At 37.1% G+C, this 20160-nt stretch overlaps 1 protein-coding gene across 5 annotated transcripts in view; it reads left to right on the top strand.

Moving 5' to 3' along the window:
- The window catches only part of Kif15 (kinesin family member 15), a 57459-nt gene that overhangs the window by 8884 nt on the left and 28415 nt on the right, over window positions 1-20160 (top strand). For 4 of the 5 annotated variants that reach the window (XM_015489389.2, XM_048794786.1, XM_048794787.1 and 1 more), the window contains exons 5-15: window positions 688-725; window positions 4915-5012; window positions 6389-6568; window positions 9019-9228; window positions 11265-11390; window positions 11568-11690; window positions 14631-14754; window positions 15445-15521; window positions 15761-15970; window positions 17005-17182; window positions 19483-19624. In XM_015489389.2, the coding sequence (XP_015344875.1) occupies window positions 688-725; window positions 4915-5012; window positions 6389-6568; window positions 9019-9228; window positions 11265-11390; window positions 11568-11690; window positions 14631-14754; window positions 15445-15521; window positions 15761-15970; window positions 17005-17182; window positions 19483-19624 (1506 nt within the window). The remainder of the gene's footprint in view (window positions 1-687; window positions 726-4914; window positions 5013-6388; window positions 6569-9018; window positions 9229-11264; window positions 11391-11567; window positions 11691-14630; window positions 14755-15444; window positions 15522-15760; window positions 15971-17004; window positions 17183-19482; window positions 19625-20160) is intronic. The other variant, XM_048794785.1, reaches the window with a different exon arrangement.

Below are 20160 nucleotides of genomic sequence, written 5' to 3'. Positions count from 1 at the left end.
TTCCTTTTTTTTTTTTTTTTTTTTTTTGCTGTAAATCTGAGCTAAAATCATTTGACACTATGATTGACATTTATTTTTAACTTACAAGTTTTTAATTTTTAGTTTTTTGTTGTTTCTGTTAAGTGGCATAACAAAGGAGATAGGATTCTGGGCACAAAATAAAACCTATATTACATAATGGTTTTTAAAATTGCCATAGTTTTAAACAAAGACATTTAATATCTTCTTAAGACAAAGCATTTAGGAAAGGAATTGTTGCATTTTTTACAATAGCAAAAACTGAAAATGGTCCAATTAATTTTGGTAAAATAAATTATGCTATAAGATTTCATATGCATTAAATAGTATGTGGTTATTAAAAACAATGGGGCAGACATCATTCCCTGACTTAGATATCTGAGATAAAATTAAGAGCAAAGCAGATTGCAGAACCGTACGAATCTCACTTTTTGTAAATGAAAATTCTGAATATTATCTAGAAGCATTTACCAGATAATTGATAGTGGTTGGTTCTTAGTACTGGAATTGGAGGGAAAGAAACTAGATCATTTGTGTTTTATCTAATATAATTTAGAAATAGAAAGAATAACTTTTTGTGGTGAAAATTTATATAATAGTAGACCATATTAAAATTAGAAGGATAGTCTTCTAAATTTTGTGTGTTAATATATAAAACCTTTTTCACAGTGGGCAGACTGGCTCAGGGAAGACATTTACTATGATGGGTAAGTAAATTAAAGATGAATATTTGCTATCTTAATGTATGCTTTTGGTGATGACAACATGTAATACATTTTGGGTGAAGGCATAATTTCTATATGTGATGTTGATCCCATAAAATTAGGGATATTTCTTAGGCCAGATGATGAGTTTCTGGATAGCAGAGTTCATGACTTAGTTGTGTTCACAGTTATGTTTCCTAGTTCGATGCCTAGCACAGACTTGGTGTTGGGTAAACAGTTTTCCTTTAATGGGCTTTAATGATATTTTATGTATTTCTGTACTATATCACCAAGATCAAGAGTCCTAATTAGTAACTACTCCAGCCCCATGCCTAAGTACTGCTGCTCTTATCATTAGATTTGCCTATTTTTGAAGTTTCAAAAATGAAATTTTGCTGTATGTGTTCTTTTGTTTCTGTTTTTTTCTCCCTCATTGTTTCTATTTTTTGGGTGCAGTAGTAGTTTGTTTCCATTACTGTGTATTATAGTGTGAATATACTACAAATTTTTCATTCACTGTTGATGAACATTTGGATTTGGTCCCAGTTTGGGACCATATAATGCTGCTCTGAATATTTTTTCTTGTATTCACATTTTGAAGTTGTTTTGTTGGATATTTATCAGGGAGTAGAATTGCTGGATGATGGGATATATGTATTCTTAGCTTTAGTAGACACTGTCTAATATAAGGTAGTTGTAATTTTGTGGGTTGGTCTCTGTGTCCTCTATTCTGTACTATTGATCTACCAGCCTGTTTTGGTTCCAGTGTATTATTTTTTTATTGTGGTGCTGGGGATGGAACCCAGTGCCTCACACGTGCTAGGCACGTGCTGAACCACTGAGCCACAATCCTCCAGCCCTTTTCCCTGTTATTTATTTATTTATTTTTATTTTATTTCAGTGGCTTCTGAATTGTGAGTTGTTGTAAGGAAACTCTTCCTCTCTCTGAGGTTACAAGAACAACAAATACTAGAGTGCTTACAATGTGCCGGGTACTCTTCAAGGCACTGTTGTTCTGTGACTACAAGGCCATGTCCAGGGTCTTGTGGAGCTTATATTCCAGAGTGGTGGTGGGACATATGTACAATTAAAAACAAGTAAATGTATAGTAATTATTCTAGAGGTTATACATGCCATAAAGAGAAATAAAGCAGTGTGGGGGATAGAGAAGAGCATGGGGTGTTGTTTTAGGTGGACGGTTAAGAACAACTTCTCAGGTCACAATTGAAATGAGAGTGGGTACTGAGACTATCCAGAGAAGAAACTTCTAGGCAGAGGCACAGCAACTGCACAGGCCCTGAGTTGGGCACATAGGCAACAGTGTGAGGAGCAGCAGACACCTACAGCCAGAGTGGGGTTTTCCAGAACAAGGGGCTTGTAGCAGGGGAAGTTGGAGCAGTAGCCTGCAGCCAATTCACATAGGCCTTGGAGAGGAATTCAGATTTTGTTGTATGATAAGAAGTTATTGGAAAGGTTATTTTAAAACAGGAATTACATGATTTGATATATAATTAGAAGAATTACTCAGGCATCAATGGAATAAAGAGGAAGGGTTCAAGAGGGAGCAGGATTAGTAACTATTTCCTTCTAGGCAAGTGATGATAGAGGTGCCCAAGGATATGTTGACGATCTTTAAATATTGTTCAAGAATATGGTGTAAGATTTCTGCTCTAATATTATTCTCTTTGCTCATTTAATTGCATTTTCTACCTTTGTATGCTTTTTTTCTGTCCACATTTTTTATTGCTGCATTATAGTTGTACATAATGATGGAATGTTATCCATTTCTTAAAAGTACAGTTTACAAGGACCATGTAATTATTCCAGGTGTAATCAGTAAGGCCTTGCACAGGACAAGATTTTTGAATTGTTCTCTGTACCATTCCTATGCATACCTGGATTCTGTTAGTTCCTTTAGTCTCTAAGGCATACTTAACTAAAATTTATAGTAACTTCCAGGTCTTTTCTTGCTATATATTTTTCTGGTAAATATTGATATAGTTCCCTGCAGGAAAACCAAGCTGTTTTTCCTCTGCTTTCACGCCACAACAATCAACATGTGCTAGGGATATAGCTCAGTTGGTAGAGTGCTTGCCTCGAATACATAGGCCCTGGGTTCAATCCCCAGCACCACTAAAGAAAATTTTTTAAAAAATCAACACAGAAGACTTCTGTGACTTTAAAAGGTTTAAGAATTTCTCCCTACCAGCAAGTGAGCAAGCAGGTCTGCAGCAGACACCAGCTGAGTGTCCTCTAATCCAATTCATTTCTGACACCATCTACTTGAAGATAAAGTCAGATCTCATAGGTTTAGGGCTCAGTCCCCAAGACTGCCTGCCTGCCCCAGTTTGTGGCTTATATTTCTGACAAACAGACTATAAACTGGAGTTCCCACAACCCCCTCCTCTGGTTTGATTAATTTTCTAGAATAACTCACAGAACTCAGGGAAACACCTTTAATTAGCTTACTATAGAGAATAGTTTAAAGGATACAAATGATCTGATATATAATTAGAAGAATTCATGAAGAAATACATAAAGGAATGCCCAGTAGGGTCCCCAGAACAGGAGCTTCTGTCCCTGTGGAGTTGGGGTGCACCACCCTCCCTGCACTTGGATATATTCTTATTCACCTTTCTAGAAGATGTGTTGTATTCAGCTATCTTGAAGCTCTTTTGAATCCAGTCCTCATTACATACACATGATTGATTAAAGCATTGGCCATTGGTGAAAAACTTAACCTTCAGTCCCTCTCCCCTCCCCTGAGCCTGGGAGGTAGAGCTGAAAGTCCCAGCTCTCTGAGCACATGGCTAGTTGCCTTGGCAACCAACCCCTCATCCTATAGTTTCCAAAAATCACCTCATTGTTTTTTTTTGTTTGTTTGTTTTTTTAATTTTTAAAAGTTGTAGATGGACACAATACCTTCGTTTATTTATTTCTTCTTATGTGGTGCTGAGGATTGAACCTAGGCAAGCGCTCTACCACTGAGCCACAACCCTAGCACTCATGTATTTTTGAAAGGACTTGTAAGTAAATTCTCTTTTACCTTTATTGTTCTGAAGCTGCTCTAGAGCTGCTTCAGGGACCAAAGACAAAGGACCAATTTTTTAACAAAAGATATTCTTATTTCTCGAAAATCACTTAGAAAATAACAAGGACTATAGGTCCTTTGAACCAGGACTGTCAAACAAAACCAAGAAATATGTATCACATCATAAGCTGGGGTAGGATTCCTAAAACTCTGCTTAGGCATCCACTCGTTTCTCCTCCTTCCTCTTGTGTAAGGAAGTAGAGATAAGACTGTTTATCTCTCTGATAGAAATCTTGTAAGATATTGTTATTTTATCTTTCTTACCAGCTTGGATTTTACTGCCCAATTTAAACAATACTAGCAACTCCTAATTTTTAGTACTTGGTGTGTTTAAAGCATTGCTCCAAGTGTTTTACTTTTATACTCAGTTAATTCTAACAGTTCCATGGGTTAGATATTCCATTATTATCTCCATTTTATAGTTGAAAACTCAAGTTTAGGAGAGACTAAATAGCCTATGCTCACAATGTGGGTCTATGCTGTAGAATATAGGTCAATCCGTGAAACCAAATGTCACATGCAATAAATAAGTTAGAATTAGTTGGTATTTTTTTCATATCTTTTAATTCTTTCATGATAGTAGAATGTATTTTGACATATTATACATACATGGAGTATAACTTCCCATTCTTGTGGTTGTGTAAGATTTAGTTGGAATTTCTGATTCTGGCACATGACAATTGGAACAATTCCAAGCTTAATACCTAGGTGGATTTTTGTGTTTGTTTAGGAAACGACAATAAAAAAATCAGATGGTGACTGCTTTGGGCCTTCAGTTCTACTGATTGACAGGTTCTAGTATCCTGTCTTTCACAGGCTGAAATGTAATGGTCAGAGCTGAAGTAGGAAATTGATTGTACACTGTATCATCTTATTTTTATGTAAATTGCCTTTCAGTGTTCCTATCTTGAAGGACTCTTGTAATAGAATGAAATTCAGGGCTGGGATTGTGGCTCAGTGGTAGAGCGCTTGCCTAGCAAGTGCAAGGCCCTGGGTTCAATCCTCAGCACCACATAAAAATAAATAAAATAAAGATATTAAAAAATATATTTTAAAAAATAGAATGAAATTCAGGCCTTTTGTTTGTTTTACTTTTTTTAGGACCATCTGAATCTGATAATTTTTCTCACAACCTGAGAGGAGTAATTCCCCGAAGTTTTGAATATTTATTTTACTTAATTGATCGTGAAAAAGAGAAGGTAAAACTTACTATAAAAATAAAATGGTTCAACGAAATGTCTAGTTTTGAGTAGTTAGCTGCTAATAATTAGCTCAGGATACATAGAGGAGTGTGGATGGTACTCTTTTCTACACTGTGTGTCAGCAAATATGGTATTGAAAAACCTTTCAATTCTTAAGATAAAATCAGTGATTCTGGGGGTTTTGTTTTCAATTTGATTGAGTTTTTAGTTTGTAAAAGAGAGAAAGTGTATATATATATATATATATATATATATATATATATATATATATATATATATANAAAGAGAGAGAGTGTATATATATATATATATATATATATATATATATATATATATATATATATATATATAAATCCTGACTGAGGAAAACAGATTCATGAATATACTAAGCCCAGTCATCTACCTGTACCTGGGCTTTCCGGTATCCCTAGATCCTCCTGACATCACTAGTGATTGGGTCCATCATTGCCTCCTTTGCAGCACCGTTTCCACTTCACCATGATCTCCTTGCTCTGTGTGTGATATGCCTCTTATCATGTGGAGACAAGGTCTTCCCTCTCTTGCTGGCTCCCAGGTTGGGCCATTATTATGATTGTGCTTCCTCTTTGGCTTGCCAAATTTCAGTCTTAAGAACCCTTAGTATTATATGTTCCATTACTGTATACCAAGGAAAGTGATTTGATATCAGTTTATCACTTACTGCTTTTCAGAAACTATCCCCAAGCTTGGCACAGTGGTGCATAATTCCAGTGACTCTGGAAGCTAAGGCAGGAGGATCACAAGTGTGAGGCCAGCCTCAGCAACTTAGCAAGACCCTGTCTCAAAATTTAAAAAGAAAAAAAAAACTTTAAAGGGCAGGAGATGTGAACCCCTGAGTTCAATTCACAGTACCACCAAAAACAGGAGAAAAATAAAAGAAACGATCCATAATATTTCAGTTAGACACATAAATTACATGCCAATAAAATAATTGAGTTTAGCAACATGCATTTCTGTGGTTAAAAATTCTAAAGTCTTTTAAAATGAATTGTTTTCAGTCTTTTAAAGAACATAATGTTTGTTTCAAATAAAACTTTATGAGAAAGTCCAAAATAAAAAACAGACTAAAATGAAATTGCCCAATTAACCTACTCCCTAAGCTGGCTCTGAGACGCCTCTGGAAACCTCCAGGGCTCCTGGGATCACACTTTGATACTGCTTTAAAATGTTATTGAAACTAGTTATCTAGATTTTTTCCAATGCCTTTTCAGTATCTTTATTAAAGGTTAATAGTGTAGGAAATTTACACCTTGTCAAACAACTACAAAATTAATGCTGGTGAAAGCTGGGAGAACACATGACAATAATGGCTCTAACTGAGGCTTCTTTTATAGGCTGGTGCTGGAAAAAGTTTCCTGTGTAAGTGTTCCTTTATTGAGATCTACAATGAGCAGATCTATGACCTGCTGGACTCTGCCTCAACTGGACTGCACTTACGAGAACACATCAAGAAGGGAGTGTTTGTTGTTGGTGCAGTGGAGCAAGTGGTCACTTCTGCTGCTGAAGCCTATCAGGTACCCTTCCATGAGTATTTACTTGATGCTTAGGCAATAAACATGCTGTGAAAGCACCCCGATCTCAAAAAAGTAGAATGAGGTGCCAAAAATATTTCATGGAGGCATGATGCAAAATGCTCATGAAAAGAAAAAAGAATGGGCAGGATTTAGTGAAAAAGAACTCTGAGCCACTTGATTTAGCATTATTTTGATACATTTATTCTAATCAAGTACTCTTTAAAAACACCCTGCAGGTGACGATTCATTAGTGTCCCTGTTTCTTAAGTTAGTCTGCCTGGGAGCTGCTAGTATAAGGAGCTTGTGGGAATGCTGGCTGTAAAGCAGCTAGCTCTTCACTTCTTTCTATTTTTGCTTGCAAGTTGGGCGTCAAAAGCCAACTTCGGTTCAGGGCAACCCAGCGGTGGAAATTTATAAAAATCTTCTCATATTTTACAGATTTTAAGTAATTTTTATACTGTAATATTTAATATATACAAAATATTGCAACATGCATGTAGTTACTAAGTTTAATTTTAAAATGAACATTCAAGACAATTTAATACTCATATAGCACCAATATTATCCTTTTTGTTTGTGTTTTCCTCCTTATCCCCTGACTACTCCCCTAAATATTGTTGAATATGATTATCATTTGCTTCTGCTTTTAAACTACAAATATATATACATATTAATATGTTGCTTTTGCTTCCTTTTGGGTTTTAAAAAATAGTTTATGTTCAACCTCCTATGAATTTTTAACTCAACATGGTTTATGAAATGCATCTATGTTGCATTGCATCTATTTTCACTGCTATATAATATTACTAGTTTGTTTTTCCACCTTCAAAAAGTCTCTTGAGGGGCTGGGGATGCGGCTCAAGTGGTAGCGCGCTCGCCTGGCATCCGTGTGGCCCGGGTTCGATCCTCAGCACCACATACAAAACAAAGATGTTGTATCCGCCGATAACTAAAAAATAAATATTAAAATTCTCTCTCTCTCTCTCTCCTCTCTCACTCTCTCTTTAAAAAAAAAAAAAAAAGTCTCTTGACTCAAACTTTTTAAACTGAGATTCCCCCAGTAAGAGGTAGGTTTTACATGTGGCTCAGTATGTATATAGATACATATGCAAAAAATCATGTTGGGATTTGATTGGATTACATTGCAGTTGTAGACCAGCTTGGAGTAATTGATACCTTTACAATATTCAGTTCATACATCAACATTTATTTCTTCATTTATTTAGATTTAATATTTTGAGATATTAATTTTAGTAATTTTCACCATAAAAGTCATGTAGTTTTCATTAACTTTATTACAATATGCCTTACAATTTTTGATGCTCTTATAATCTCTTTAAAATTACATATTCTGTTTGATGTAAATAGAAATGCAGTTGATTTTTATAGAATGCTTTTTACTTAATTAGCTACCTTGCTAACTATCTTACAAAATCAGAAATGTATGTTAAATTCTTTCAGATGCTTTTTTCTGCTACTGCCATGTGCCCTATCCCATCTACTTTTTTTCTGCTATGTGCTTTCTTTTTCCTTTCAAGTGTTAACATGATAAAGGACTAGATTCAATTTTTGAACTTTTTTTAGTATTTTTTTTTCATCAATTTGAAAAATTGAGATCAACCTCTAATTTCCCTGTCCATAGGTGATTATATGCATGTTGAACTTGGATTTTCTGCCCTGAAGGGTAGGCATTCACGTTCTTGTTTTAAAAATATAAAGGCTGAGCCTTGAAAAGGTTCAACTGACTCCAGATCACACTACAGTAGAGCCAGGGTTGAACTCATCATGCAGACTCTAAAGCCTGCAATGTGAACCTTCATGTATTCCTGCTTGCCATAGGGAATAGAAAGGGAATAGAAAGGGAAAATAGGTACTTTACAGGCCAAGGGAATGGAGGAGAAAGAAAGAAAACAAAACAAAAGACTGGATAACTCTCTGAGTTTCAAGGTAATTCAGAATTTTTTTTTTCCTTTGGTTCAACATTCTTATTGTGAAGAAAAGGGTTCAGAGAGATTTTGTGATTTATATTAAGATAATACAGATAGAGTATGGCAAAAAACTTCTAGAAACTATGCCTTTTGATTTCCTGTTTGTTCTCTTTTTTTGTAACATGGAGAGAGAAAAAAAAACAAACTTGTATGTTCTTTGGTGGGCCAGTAATATTTCTTATCATACTTTACAGATTTTTTACTGATTTTGGTGACTAACATGTATCACTTGAAATTTGTAAAAATATAATTTCTCTTACAAAGCTAGATAATGGAAAGACCATAATAGGTGTTCCCCACCTCTGCTCTAGAGGGATTAAGTATTTTGTGTAAATGTTGTGAAAGTAAATAGCTGTAAATTAGTATTTTTCTTGTTAAATCAGTGGTTCTCCAGTACTTATTTTAAGTTTGTCTTAAGTGTGCCTGCTGTGGCTTCTTGTAATACATTTTCCTCTTACCTAGGTGTTGTCTGGAGGATGGAGGAACAGACGTGTGGCATCAACATCAATGAATAGAGAATCCTCTAGGTCTCATGCAGTCTTTACAATCACAATAGAGTCAATGGAAAAAAGCAATGAGACTGTGAATATACGAACCTCCCTACTCAACCTGGTGGATTTAGCAGGATCTGAAAGGCAAAAAGATACCCATGCAGAAGGGATGAGGTTGAAGGTAAGAATGAGGTTATGGTCTTCAACCTATAGGTGAATTCTTACCAGAAGTCAGTACACACCAGGTATTGTGAGGGCTGCAATGAAATAAAAAATTACTCCTATCTAAAAGGAGCAGATTTTTATTAGGTAAGGGAAAGTGAATGGGATAGGGCAAGTGGCAAGAATGTTTTAATTTTTGCTAGAGGGGATAATGGTACTAGAGGTATTGTGTGCATATACAAATACATAACAACAAATTCCACCATTATGTATAACTCTAATGTACCAATAAAAAATATGGAAAAAATATCTGTAGAGAGAGAAGGAAAAATAAAGGAGGCATTGCTTTGCTACTATTCTAAAGTTGAAGTGTATATCAACAGGGGACAGAAAAAGAAGGATGTGAAATGGATTCCTTGGGGAAATGTGAAAAAGAAATAGTTCTTAAGTTGTCATCTCAAACAGGGACAGGGTTTGGGTAGGGAGGGAATACATGCCCAGTTGGGTGACAAATCAAAACTTATAGTAAACGTGCTGAATGAGTATGGCATTTGGCATTTTGGCATGGGAGGGTGGGTTAGAGAGGCAAGTAGGCCAGATCACTGAGGACAGGAGTGCCAGACCAAGTTTGTACTCAACTTTCCAAATACTGGGAAATAATTTAAAAGTTTTGAAGAAATGAGTGATTTCATGAAGAAAGCCTATTTTATGAAAAACTTGGACCCTCTGACCTACCACTGCCAGGATGAAGAGGGGAGAGCCTAAAGAGAAAGGAGACTGGTTATATTGTTTAATATTTCAAGTGTACAGGGTTGAGGACCTAGGCCTAGGCTAAGGTACTAGCAATGGTACCAGAGGTTCTGTGTAATGTATATTGATATAATAATTGTAATGTGATCATCATTAAAATATGTGTGGATTCTATAGTTTAGGATATATATGAGTTGGGGGAGAGGTGTCAGAAATGGCAGAGGAGAGATCTTCTTTTTGCATTAAAAGTGAGGCTTGAAGGGGCTGGGGTTGTGGCTCAGGGGTGGAGCGCTTGTCTAGCACGTGTGAGGCGCTGGCTTTGATCCTCAGCACCACATAAAAATAAATAAATAAAATCAAGGTATTGTGTCCGGCTACAACTAAAAAAATATTTAAAAAAAAATCTTACACAAAAAAGTGAGGCTTGAGCCTCCTGAGTTCTCATGCAGTTTCTGGCAATCTAAGGCTCATATTTCTATTGATACATGATGCATAATAAAATAACATGTTTATACAGATGCTGCTTAGAGTAGGGTTACATGCCAGTACATTCATTGTAAGTTGAAAGTATCATGAAGTTTAAAATGCATCGAATAGGGCTGGGGATGTGGCTCAAGCGGTAGCACGCTCGCCTGGCATGCGTGCGGCCTGGGTTCGATCCTCAGCACTACATACAAAGATGTTGTGTCCGCCGATAACTAAAAAATAAATATTAAAAAAATAAAATGCATCGAATATATCTACCCTACTGAACATCATATTTCAGCAATAGAGTAATTGGTAGTGTCATGGTCATTCCTCCTCAAGATCTTGAGGTCAGCTGGGAGCTGTGACTTGCTACTGCTTCCTACTATCCTGAGAATGTTGGCTGACCTGCAGAAAGATCAAAATTCGGAAGTTAAGGGCTGGGATTGTAACTCAGTGGTAGAACGCTTGCCTAGTTCATGGGAGGCACTGGGTTGGATCCTCAGCACCACATAAAAATAAAATAAATGTATTGGGTCCATCTACAACCAAAAAAATACTTTAAAAAAAAATTTAAAAGTTGAAGTGCAGCTTCTACTGAATGTGCATTGCTTTTATACCATTCTAATGCTGCAGTGTGCTTCAAATAGAAAACTATTAGGGGATAATTGAGCATACTGTTTTTTAGCTGAAAAGTCCATTATTATTAACTAAGAGTCTCCGACTTGCCTTTCCATCCAAGATTGTCACTCTATTAGATCTATTTTAATTCAGAAAGTCACTAATTTTTGTTATTTTTTTATATCACTAAATTTTTGTTATTTTTTCCCATCACCTTAGGAAGCAGGTAATATAAACCGATCATTGAGCTGCCTAGGCCAAGTGATTACCGCACTTGTTGATGTGGGTAATGGAAAACAGAGACACGTGTGCTACAGAGACTCCAAACTTACCTTCTTGCTGCGGGTAAAGTAGATTATTGGGTCCCTGCATTCTTTTGATTGTGCTCACTAAGATTGATAGTGGGACATCTCTCAGTCTTGGTGGAAAGATTGTGCCTTTTTGTTTTTCTTTCTTTATTTTGCTTGAAAAGATCTTGTGATTTCTCACATAAAAACATATATCATTTATGTCATGGAACAGGATTCTCTTGGTGGTAATGCCAAAACAGCCATAATTGTAAATGTTCATCCCGGATCCAGGTGTTTTGGGGAAACCCTGTCAACACTTAATTTTGCTCAAAGAGCCAAGCTGATTAAAAACAAGGTAAGATACTTCAATGTATTTTAGTAAATTAGAAAAAGACTTAAGTTTAAAATATACAGTTTATGATTGCCCTAATATTACTCTTTTTGGGGGGAGTTCTGGGGATTGAATCCAGGGCCTTATGCATGCAGAGGCAAACACTCTACCAACTGAGGTATATCCCCAGCTCCTTCCCTAATATTATGGTTAATTGTTATCTATTTCTCTGTGAAAGCTTATCTTAACTATATGTAAGATTTCTATTTCCTTGTTTTCTTTTTTTTTTTTTTTGGTGTTACTGGTGATTAAACCCAGGGTCTCACGCCTGCTAGGCAAGCACTCTACCACTGAGCTATACATAACCCCAGCCCTTCCATTTTATTTTCTGTAGCCATTCAAGACCTAGGGTAGATCTTATGGTTGTTAATTGTTTTTCTAGTTTTTTCTTTACATAAAGTTTTCCTTTGTAATTGGGATACAGACTAAATTTATTTGCCTAAACAATGATAGCAGAGCTGATGTGTACAAAGGTGAAAGTATGCTGTGAAAGAAATTTGTAACATTGATAAAGTTGGTCTATCAAGTTGTCTCTATTTCCAGGGAGTCTGCATTTCATTTTATATACAAGAAGCTTCTTTAATGTTGGTATTACATGTAGGGTCAGAAATCTTTTCTTGTAAGAGTCAAGTAGGGCTGGGGATGTGGCTCAAGTGGTAGTGCGCTTGCCTGGCATGCATGAGGAACTGGGATCGATCCTCAGCACCACATAAAATAAAAATAAAGATATATAAAAAAATTGATGTTCCTTGAAAAAACAGGTAGTCACTGTTTGATGCTTTTGGACCACATGAACTCTGTTCCAACTACTCATCTCTGCCTGTCTCTGCCTTTGTAGTGAGAAAACAGCCATAGACAGTGTATTAACAAATGGGAGCAGCCAAGCTCCAGTATAGCTTCATCTGCAGAAGATAGTGGACTGTATTTTGCCCACAAACAACACTTTGGCTTCTGCAGACCTTTAAAGACCAAGAAGTCCCCCACTTATTTTGGAGAAGTTGAAGATCTCTTCGGTTTTAGACAAAATAATTGTGCTCTAAATTGGTAGATTAATTTTATTTCTCCTTCAAGGGTGAAACTGTTCATGCTAAACCCCCAAGAAGATTCCCTGATTATCTGATCGTGGTTAGTCTAAAGTGGTTTGTGTTTCTCTTTCCCCCAGCTAGATCAGAGTATAGATATAGTCCTTTGTTATATTTCTTTGGATTACGACTTCATACTAATATGAATATTAGCAATATGAAGAGGAAAAACAATTAGAGCTTTCTGGCCTTATCTCTTGGGACTTCTAGAAGTCTGGAGAAATTAGAACTGTAGTGATAATTGAAATTATGGTGTCATTGATGTGATGATGATGTCAAAAGTACCTCATAATGAGGCTGGCCATAAGAGTCAGGCACAATTGGAAATGGCTTCTTAACACACACAAAACAACAAAACTAGGAGCTCTATACTAGTCTCTATCAATGGTAAGTCCCCTGACCTTTCTACCAGTGGAAAGTGCTAGGGCATCTGCTACTTATTAAGAATGAGCCATTTAAATCTTTCTGAGTGGGCTCTTCCTACGTCAAGAGCAGAGGGAACTGTGGGGCTGGCAGAGAGTTTTTCCTCACTGAGGTATTGGGCATTTCACAACTGAGTCCTTTGACCTGGTTGGTACTCAGTTGTTGGCACTTATCACCCTGTTGCTTTTGTGAGCCTTTTCTAAAAATATATAATTTTTTAATTAACAAAAATTATTTTTGTGGCAGTTCTAGGTCCACAGCAAAATTGAACAGAAAGTACAGAAACATCCCATATACTCCCTGTCCCCACACATGTAACACCTTCCTCACTATTAACATCCTATGTCACAGTGGTATATTTGTTGGTGAACATTTTTAACTTTTTATTTTTATTTTTGGTTGTAAATGGATATGATACCTTTATTATATTTATTTTTATGTGGTGCTGAGGATTGAACCCAGTGCCTCACACATGAAAGGCAAGTGCTTTACCACTGAGCCACAACCCCAGCCCCCATTTTTAACTTCTTAGTGTTTGTCTTAAACAAGAATTTCTTTAAGAAAACGAAGATACTGGGCTGGGGATGTAGCACAGTTGTAGGGTGCTTCCTCAGCATGCACGAGGCCCTGGGTTCGATCCCTGGTAACACATACACACACAGGTAGAAAAGAAAGATATCATTTAGTGTGTTGAAAACACAAAATGGAACTGTGAAACCAACTCTTCCTTTCAGGAGGGCTGTTAAAAAATACAGGGTGGGATTCCTCTGGAGAGGCTTGCTTCTGCCAAGCCAAGGGAGCTTGGGCCAGCCCTGAGGGTCATCATTGCACTTACAGGCTAGGTTTCTTTTTGTTTTCTTTTTTTATACCTAGCGCTGAGGATAGAACCTAGGGTCTTGCACCAACCAGACGAGTGCTCTACTGCTGAGCCACAACCCCAGCCCCACAGGCTAGGTTTCTTCTTCATAGGGAGCTAGGACGGTGGGGTGGGATGGGGTGAGTGGGGGATGGCACCAATTGAGGTGTTTGCTTTTCTCCACTGGGGAAGGGGGTGAAGTCTGTCCTCTTCAGGGGGAAGGAAGTATTAGGGAACACTCAGGTCTGAAGGATGATCCAGACAGAGCCCGGGGCTGGTCAAAGAGTAATACTCAAGTGGGAGTCTGGAGGGGAGTGGTGAGGGAGAAGAGAGCCTGGCTGGTGTTGGTCCATCTCTAGCTCGAGGTATAAAGGCACAGAGAAGGAACTTTCCTTCCCACTCTAGGACACTTTGATTCTGGTGGCCTTTTGATCATTCATGAAATGGAAGCACAGTTTTGTTGGCTGTTTATCACTCCATACCAAAAAAATGCCAACTCAGGACTGTACAACTGAAAAGAGTGATCTCTTAATTCTTGAACAGGCAGTGGTAAATGAAGACACGCAAGGAAATGTGAGCCAGCTCCAAGCTGAAGTGAAGAGGCTCAAAGAACAACTGGCCCAGCTTACTTCCGGGCAGACACTTCCAGAAAGCCTTCTGACTAGAGGTAGAATGAACACAGTGGGACCATCCTGGGAAGGACAAGTGTGAATATTAGTTCAAGAGCCCCCTGCTGCTAGATAGGCTTCCCAGAAGTTCCCACGACTATCTCCTCTGTTCATTTAGCCCTTTCTATTTATATCACTTCCAGGAGCATAGTACCCTGTAACCAGACACAGGAGCCAAAAACACTGAGTTCTGTGAGATGCAGGAGAAGGAATTAAAATAATTTTGAATGATTCATCCTTAATAATTGCTAAAAGGAGAGACTGATTTCATTTAGGTCACTTCCAGTATTCTGTCATAGGATCTACATAATATTCTACATGTTTATTAAGTACAATAGGAGGCACTTTTCTCCAAAGTATAGTTACTAGAAAGTGAATTCATTTGAAATCTATAAACGAGGGAAAATTAAATCCCAGCAGGCACACTGCACCCTGGTACTCCCCCCAAATTTTTTAGATCCATTTCTATTTCTACATATCACACACTATATATTTTGACTAAATAAAGAAAAGCTCATTTTTCTTCAAAAAACAGCTAATATATTGAGTAGTTTAATTTGAAATTCATGATCCAGTGACAACAGTCTCATTCTATTAGTTGAGAATATTCAATCAAAGACTGTTAAACTCATCTTTTGGTTTTAAAAATTTGAGAATTTTTTTTTTTTTTTTTTTTTTTGTAATTATAGATAAAGAAAAGACTGATTACATGAAGTATTTCCAGGAGGCAATGGTATTCTTTAAGAAATCTGAACAGGAAAAGAAGGTAGGAAACTGAATTAGGATAAAAGGGATTTAAGTTATTTCAGGCTTTCACAATGTGGTTTTTATTGCCCTACAATAAAATGAATAGCACCAGATTAATAAAGAAAGTAAATGAAGGCTGTGAAAATCTACTTTTGCCTTTAGGATTAAATTTAAATTTAGTATTTGTTTCTGGGTTTATAAAAATTTAGGAAGACTGACTTATTTTTTGTGATTAACCAAACAACAAATGTCTTTAAGTCTCTGGTAGAAAGAATTACCCAATTAGAAGATCTCACCCTCAAAAAGGAAAAATTTATTCAGTCGAATAAAATGATTGTGAAATTCCGAGAGGATCAAATCATGCGGCTAGAGAAGCTCCACAAGGAATCCCGGGGAAGTTTTCTGCCTGAGGAACAGTGTCGCTTACTCTCAGAATTAAGGGATGAGATCCAGACTCTCCGAGAACAAGTGAGTCCATAGCGTGTGTGTGTGTGTGTGTGTGTGTGTGTGTGTGTGTATCTTTAAGAATAAAGGAAGTTCAAATACTTGCTCTTTAATACAGTGGAAATTGTTTTAAATGAATTCAACTGATTGTATGATTTACATAATTCATTTTCCTCCCTTTCCCAGAATAGTTACACTCAAAGAGAAAGAAGGCTTCGCAGTGATATTGCCATATAGCACTCAATGCTAGCCGGCCAAGTAGATTTTCACCCTGTGGGTCATTGTGGTTATCTGAATCAGTAGTCTCTTTAGAGTTGAGCCTTTTGATATTTAGTTCTTTTTCCCCTTTCCCTCAGGAGGTAACAAAGACATCTAGTTTTGAAAACAAAAACAAAAAAAAAAAACCCACAGTGATCTGTTATCAACTCTGTGTCGCTTTCCAGAGGGTTTTTTTTGTGTGTGTGATATTGGGTTTGGGACCCAGGGCCTTAGGCGAGCACCCTACCACTGAGCTGTGTCTCCAGCCCTTTTCATTTTTTTATTTTGAGTCAGGGTCTCAGTAAATTGCCCAGGCTGGCTTCAAACTTGTGATCCCCCTGCCTTAGCCTTCTGGATTGCTGGATTTACAGGGTGTGCCCCTGCACCTGGCCACTCTCCAGGGTTTTCAATGCATGTTTAAACACATGGGCATTTTTACTTTCATATATGTTTCTGCCCTTTACCTCTTTCAGTTAATGTATCTTGGTCAACAGAAAGTCTCTTTATTTTTTCTGGTGTGTTGATTTAACCATTTTCTTTTGTGGAAGAGTCTGCCACATTGTATACTCCTGGCTGTATCTCCCTAGGTGCACAGGTGAGAGTTTTAAGAAACTTAGCACAAATAGAGGAATAGGTGATGCATATCTCAGTGTGATCACAAATGCCAAGTTGCTTTCCACAATGGTTGCATTAGAGTACAACCAATATTGCATCAGTGTTCCTTAGTTTTCTAATGGCTTTTTAGAAAGACTAGTAAGGAAATGTTTAAATATTTAATGTGTGATTCTTCTGTGTGACAGATAGAGCACCACCCTGGAGTTGCAAAATATGCTATGGAAAATCATTCCCTCAGGGAAGAGAATAGAAGACTGAGATTATTAGAGCCTGTGAAAAGAGCCCAAGAAATGGATGCCCAGACCATTGCAAAACTAGAGAAAGCTTTCTCTGAAATATCTGGCATAGAGAAAAACAACAAATGTAAGAAATTATAGTTGTAAGAAGGGTCTGTTTTTTATTTGTTTTGGTAGTGAAGATGGAACCCTGGTTTGTCCTATCACTGAGAAACATCCCCAGTCCTTTTAAACTATTTTTCATTTTGAGACAGGGCCTTACTATGTTGCTTAGGACCTCTCTGAGTTGCTGAGGCTGTCCTCAACCTTGGGGTCCTCTTGCCTCAGCCTCTTGAGTTGCTGAGATTACAGGTGTGTGCCACCATTCCCAGCTTTAAGAGGCTGTGTTGATTTAACCATTGGGGGGCGGGGGTGGGGTGGGGCGAGGGTATCAGGAATTGAACTCAGGGGCACTCAACCTCTGAGCCACATCCCCAACCCTATTCTATATTTTATTTAGAGACAGGGTCTCACTGAGTTGCTTAGTACCTCTCTTTTGCTGAGGCTGGCTTTGAACTCGAGATCCTCCTGCCTCAACCTTCTGAGCCTGGTATTACAGGCATGTGCCACTCTGCCTCGTTCAAGAAGCTGTTTTAAAGAGCATTTGTAGTGCCTTGCAGTTAGGATCTTCATTTTTAGCCTCAGACCTGATATGCCAATTTGTTTTATAACTTTATTTTATTTATTTACTTATTTTTATGTGGTGCTGAGGATCGAACCCAGTGCCTCACACATGCCAGACGAGTGCGCTACCACTGAGCCACAAACGCAGCCCCTGCAAATTTTTTTATTCACATACTTATTCTTTAATGTTATAAAAGTGAATTTACTAAATTTTTTTCTCAAAGATCATAGTAATTTACATAGATTAATAGACATAGCAAGGAAACACCCATTGTATTTATCTTGTTTTAATGATAAAAGTAAAAACTATTTGGATATCACTTAATTTTTATTCAATAGAATTTTCCAGTTTAAAGTATTTGAAATTGTATAGTTACAATTTCAAATAGTTGAAATGTTTGTCAGTCTGGCTAAAGTTTATACAGTGTAGGTGGGTGTCACACTCATGATCCACCAAACAGTGGTTTGGTCCTGATATTGTGAATGTATTATGAGTGACACATTATTCCCAGGAGTTTACTTGTACTCTGAAAAGTGGTTTAGTTGGTACTAAATCTGACTTACAGGTTTGGCAGCTCTTGGTGTTAATGTCCTGGAATTTGATAATAAAGTTTATTTGCCCCTTTAGAATTGGTATTTTCATGGTCTTTTATCACACTCAGCCTCTACCTTCCTTTTTTTTAGGTTGAGGAAATTCTTATCTTTTATTCTGCATTCATGTAGAAGTTTATCTCCTTGCTTTTTATCTTTCTTTTGGGCTGGGGATTGAACACAGGACCCCATGAATGATAAGTGTGCACTGCCACTGAGCTACATCCCCAGCTCTTTCTCCTTGTTTTCTAAATTTTCCTTTCCTAAGCTGCCTTCTATTCCATTATAACTTAACAGAAGAAGATTCACAGTATTTGAGTTGTAGAGAGACTTAAAATCTTAGATGTAAAGTTAAGTTTTTGGTTTTGTTTCAGCTAATTTTCCCTACAAGGCTCCATATTTGGTTGGTGATTTGGGCCTCAGTGAAATCTTAACTTACACATTTGATAGATACTAATGGTAATTTCTGGGACCTTATAAGCAGCTACCATTCTGTAAGCAACTGTTTTTAAAAATATTTATTTTTTAGTTGTAGTTGGACACAGTACTTTTATTTTATTTATTTTTTTATGTGATGCTGAGGATTGAACCCGGGGTCTCCCATGTGCTATGCGAGAGCTCTACCGCTCTACCACAACCCCAGCCCCTGCAAGCAACTTTTATATTTTTGTATGCTGGAGCTCAGTGTACTCTCTAATCACTTTTCTAAGCAAATTTTGAAAATTAACATATTCTACCTGGTATATGATACCAAGTTCTTTCAGCTTGCTGCTCTTGCTATTCATTTTCTTTTCTAAATAAGGCATTGACCGTTCAGACAAGCTGCTAGCACTAATTCCTGCAAGTTCAACATGTGATTCTCTTTCCAGTGTTAACATGATGCATGTCAGTCATCATTAGCTCTTTTTCTTCATGGAAAAGGTGTTGTCTTAGCTGTGCTTCTCCACCCTATGGACCTCTCTGCTGCTTGAATATGTCTCCTCCTAATTCTTTTAGACACTGTTGCATTCTGTATTTCCTACAGAGATATAGACTCATCTTTGAGGGCCCACCTCCCAACCCATTTCTTATTTATCCTCTTTATGCCTCAAAATTGGTATGTGGCCGAGTACTCAGCAAATGTGTTTTGTTATGTTTGTCTTTCAAAGACCAAGATTGTTTCTTTATTATCAGGTCAGCAAGGCTTTTCTCCCAAAGCTCCAAAAGAACCATGTTCATTCGCAAACACTGAGAAATTAAAAGCACAACTCCTGCAAATTCAGACAGAGCTGAATAATTCAAAGCAAGAATATGAAGAATTCAAAGAACTAACTCGGTAAAGTGTGACTACACATGTGTGCTTGCCTTTTCTAGTGTTGATTTATGGTAATGTTAATATTCACAATTTAAATGGGCATTTTACTTTAAATATTAAATTCTTATTATTAGCACCTAACTTGTTTTGACACAAAGAAAAAGGGCTTTTTGTCTTTTTCTTATGGTGTATCTAATGAACTAAATGATAAATGTTTTAAGCAATATATTGTCAATTGAACTTGCTGAGTAAATTCTTTATTTTGTAACCAAATTTATAGTTATTAATTGAATCTAGATTTTTTTTTTTTTTTTAATTTTTTATTGTGGGTTGTTCAAATGTTACAAATTTCTTGGCATATCATATTTGACACTTTGATTCAAGTGGGTTATGAACTCCCACCTTCACCCCATACACAGATTGCAGAATCACATCAGTTACACATCCATTGATTTACAAATTGCCATCCTAGTGTCTGTTGTGCTCCGCTGCCTTTCCCATCCTCCACCCTCCCCCCTCCCCACCTCTCCCCTCCCCTCCCCTCCTCTCTCTCTACC

This window comes from Marmota marmota, unplaced genomic scaffold (genome assembly GCF_001458135.2).
Source record: "Marmota marmota marmota unplaced genomic scaffold, marMar, whole genome shotgun sequence".
Lineage (NCBI taxonomy): Eukaryota > Metazoa > Chordata > Mammalia > Rodentia > Sciuridae > Marmota > Marmota marmota.
The sequence above is the reverse complement of the archived record's forward strand: the minus strand, read 5'-3'. Positions and strand labels throughout refer to the sequence as shown.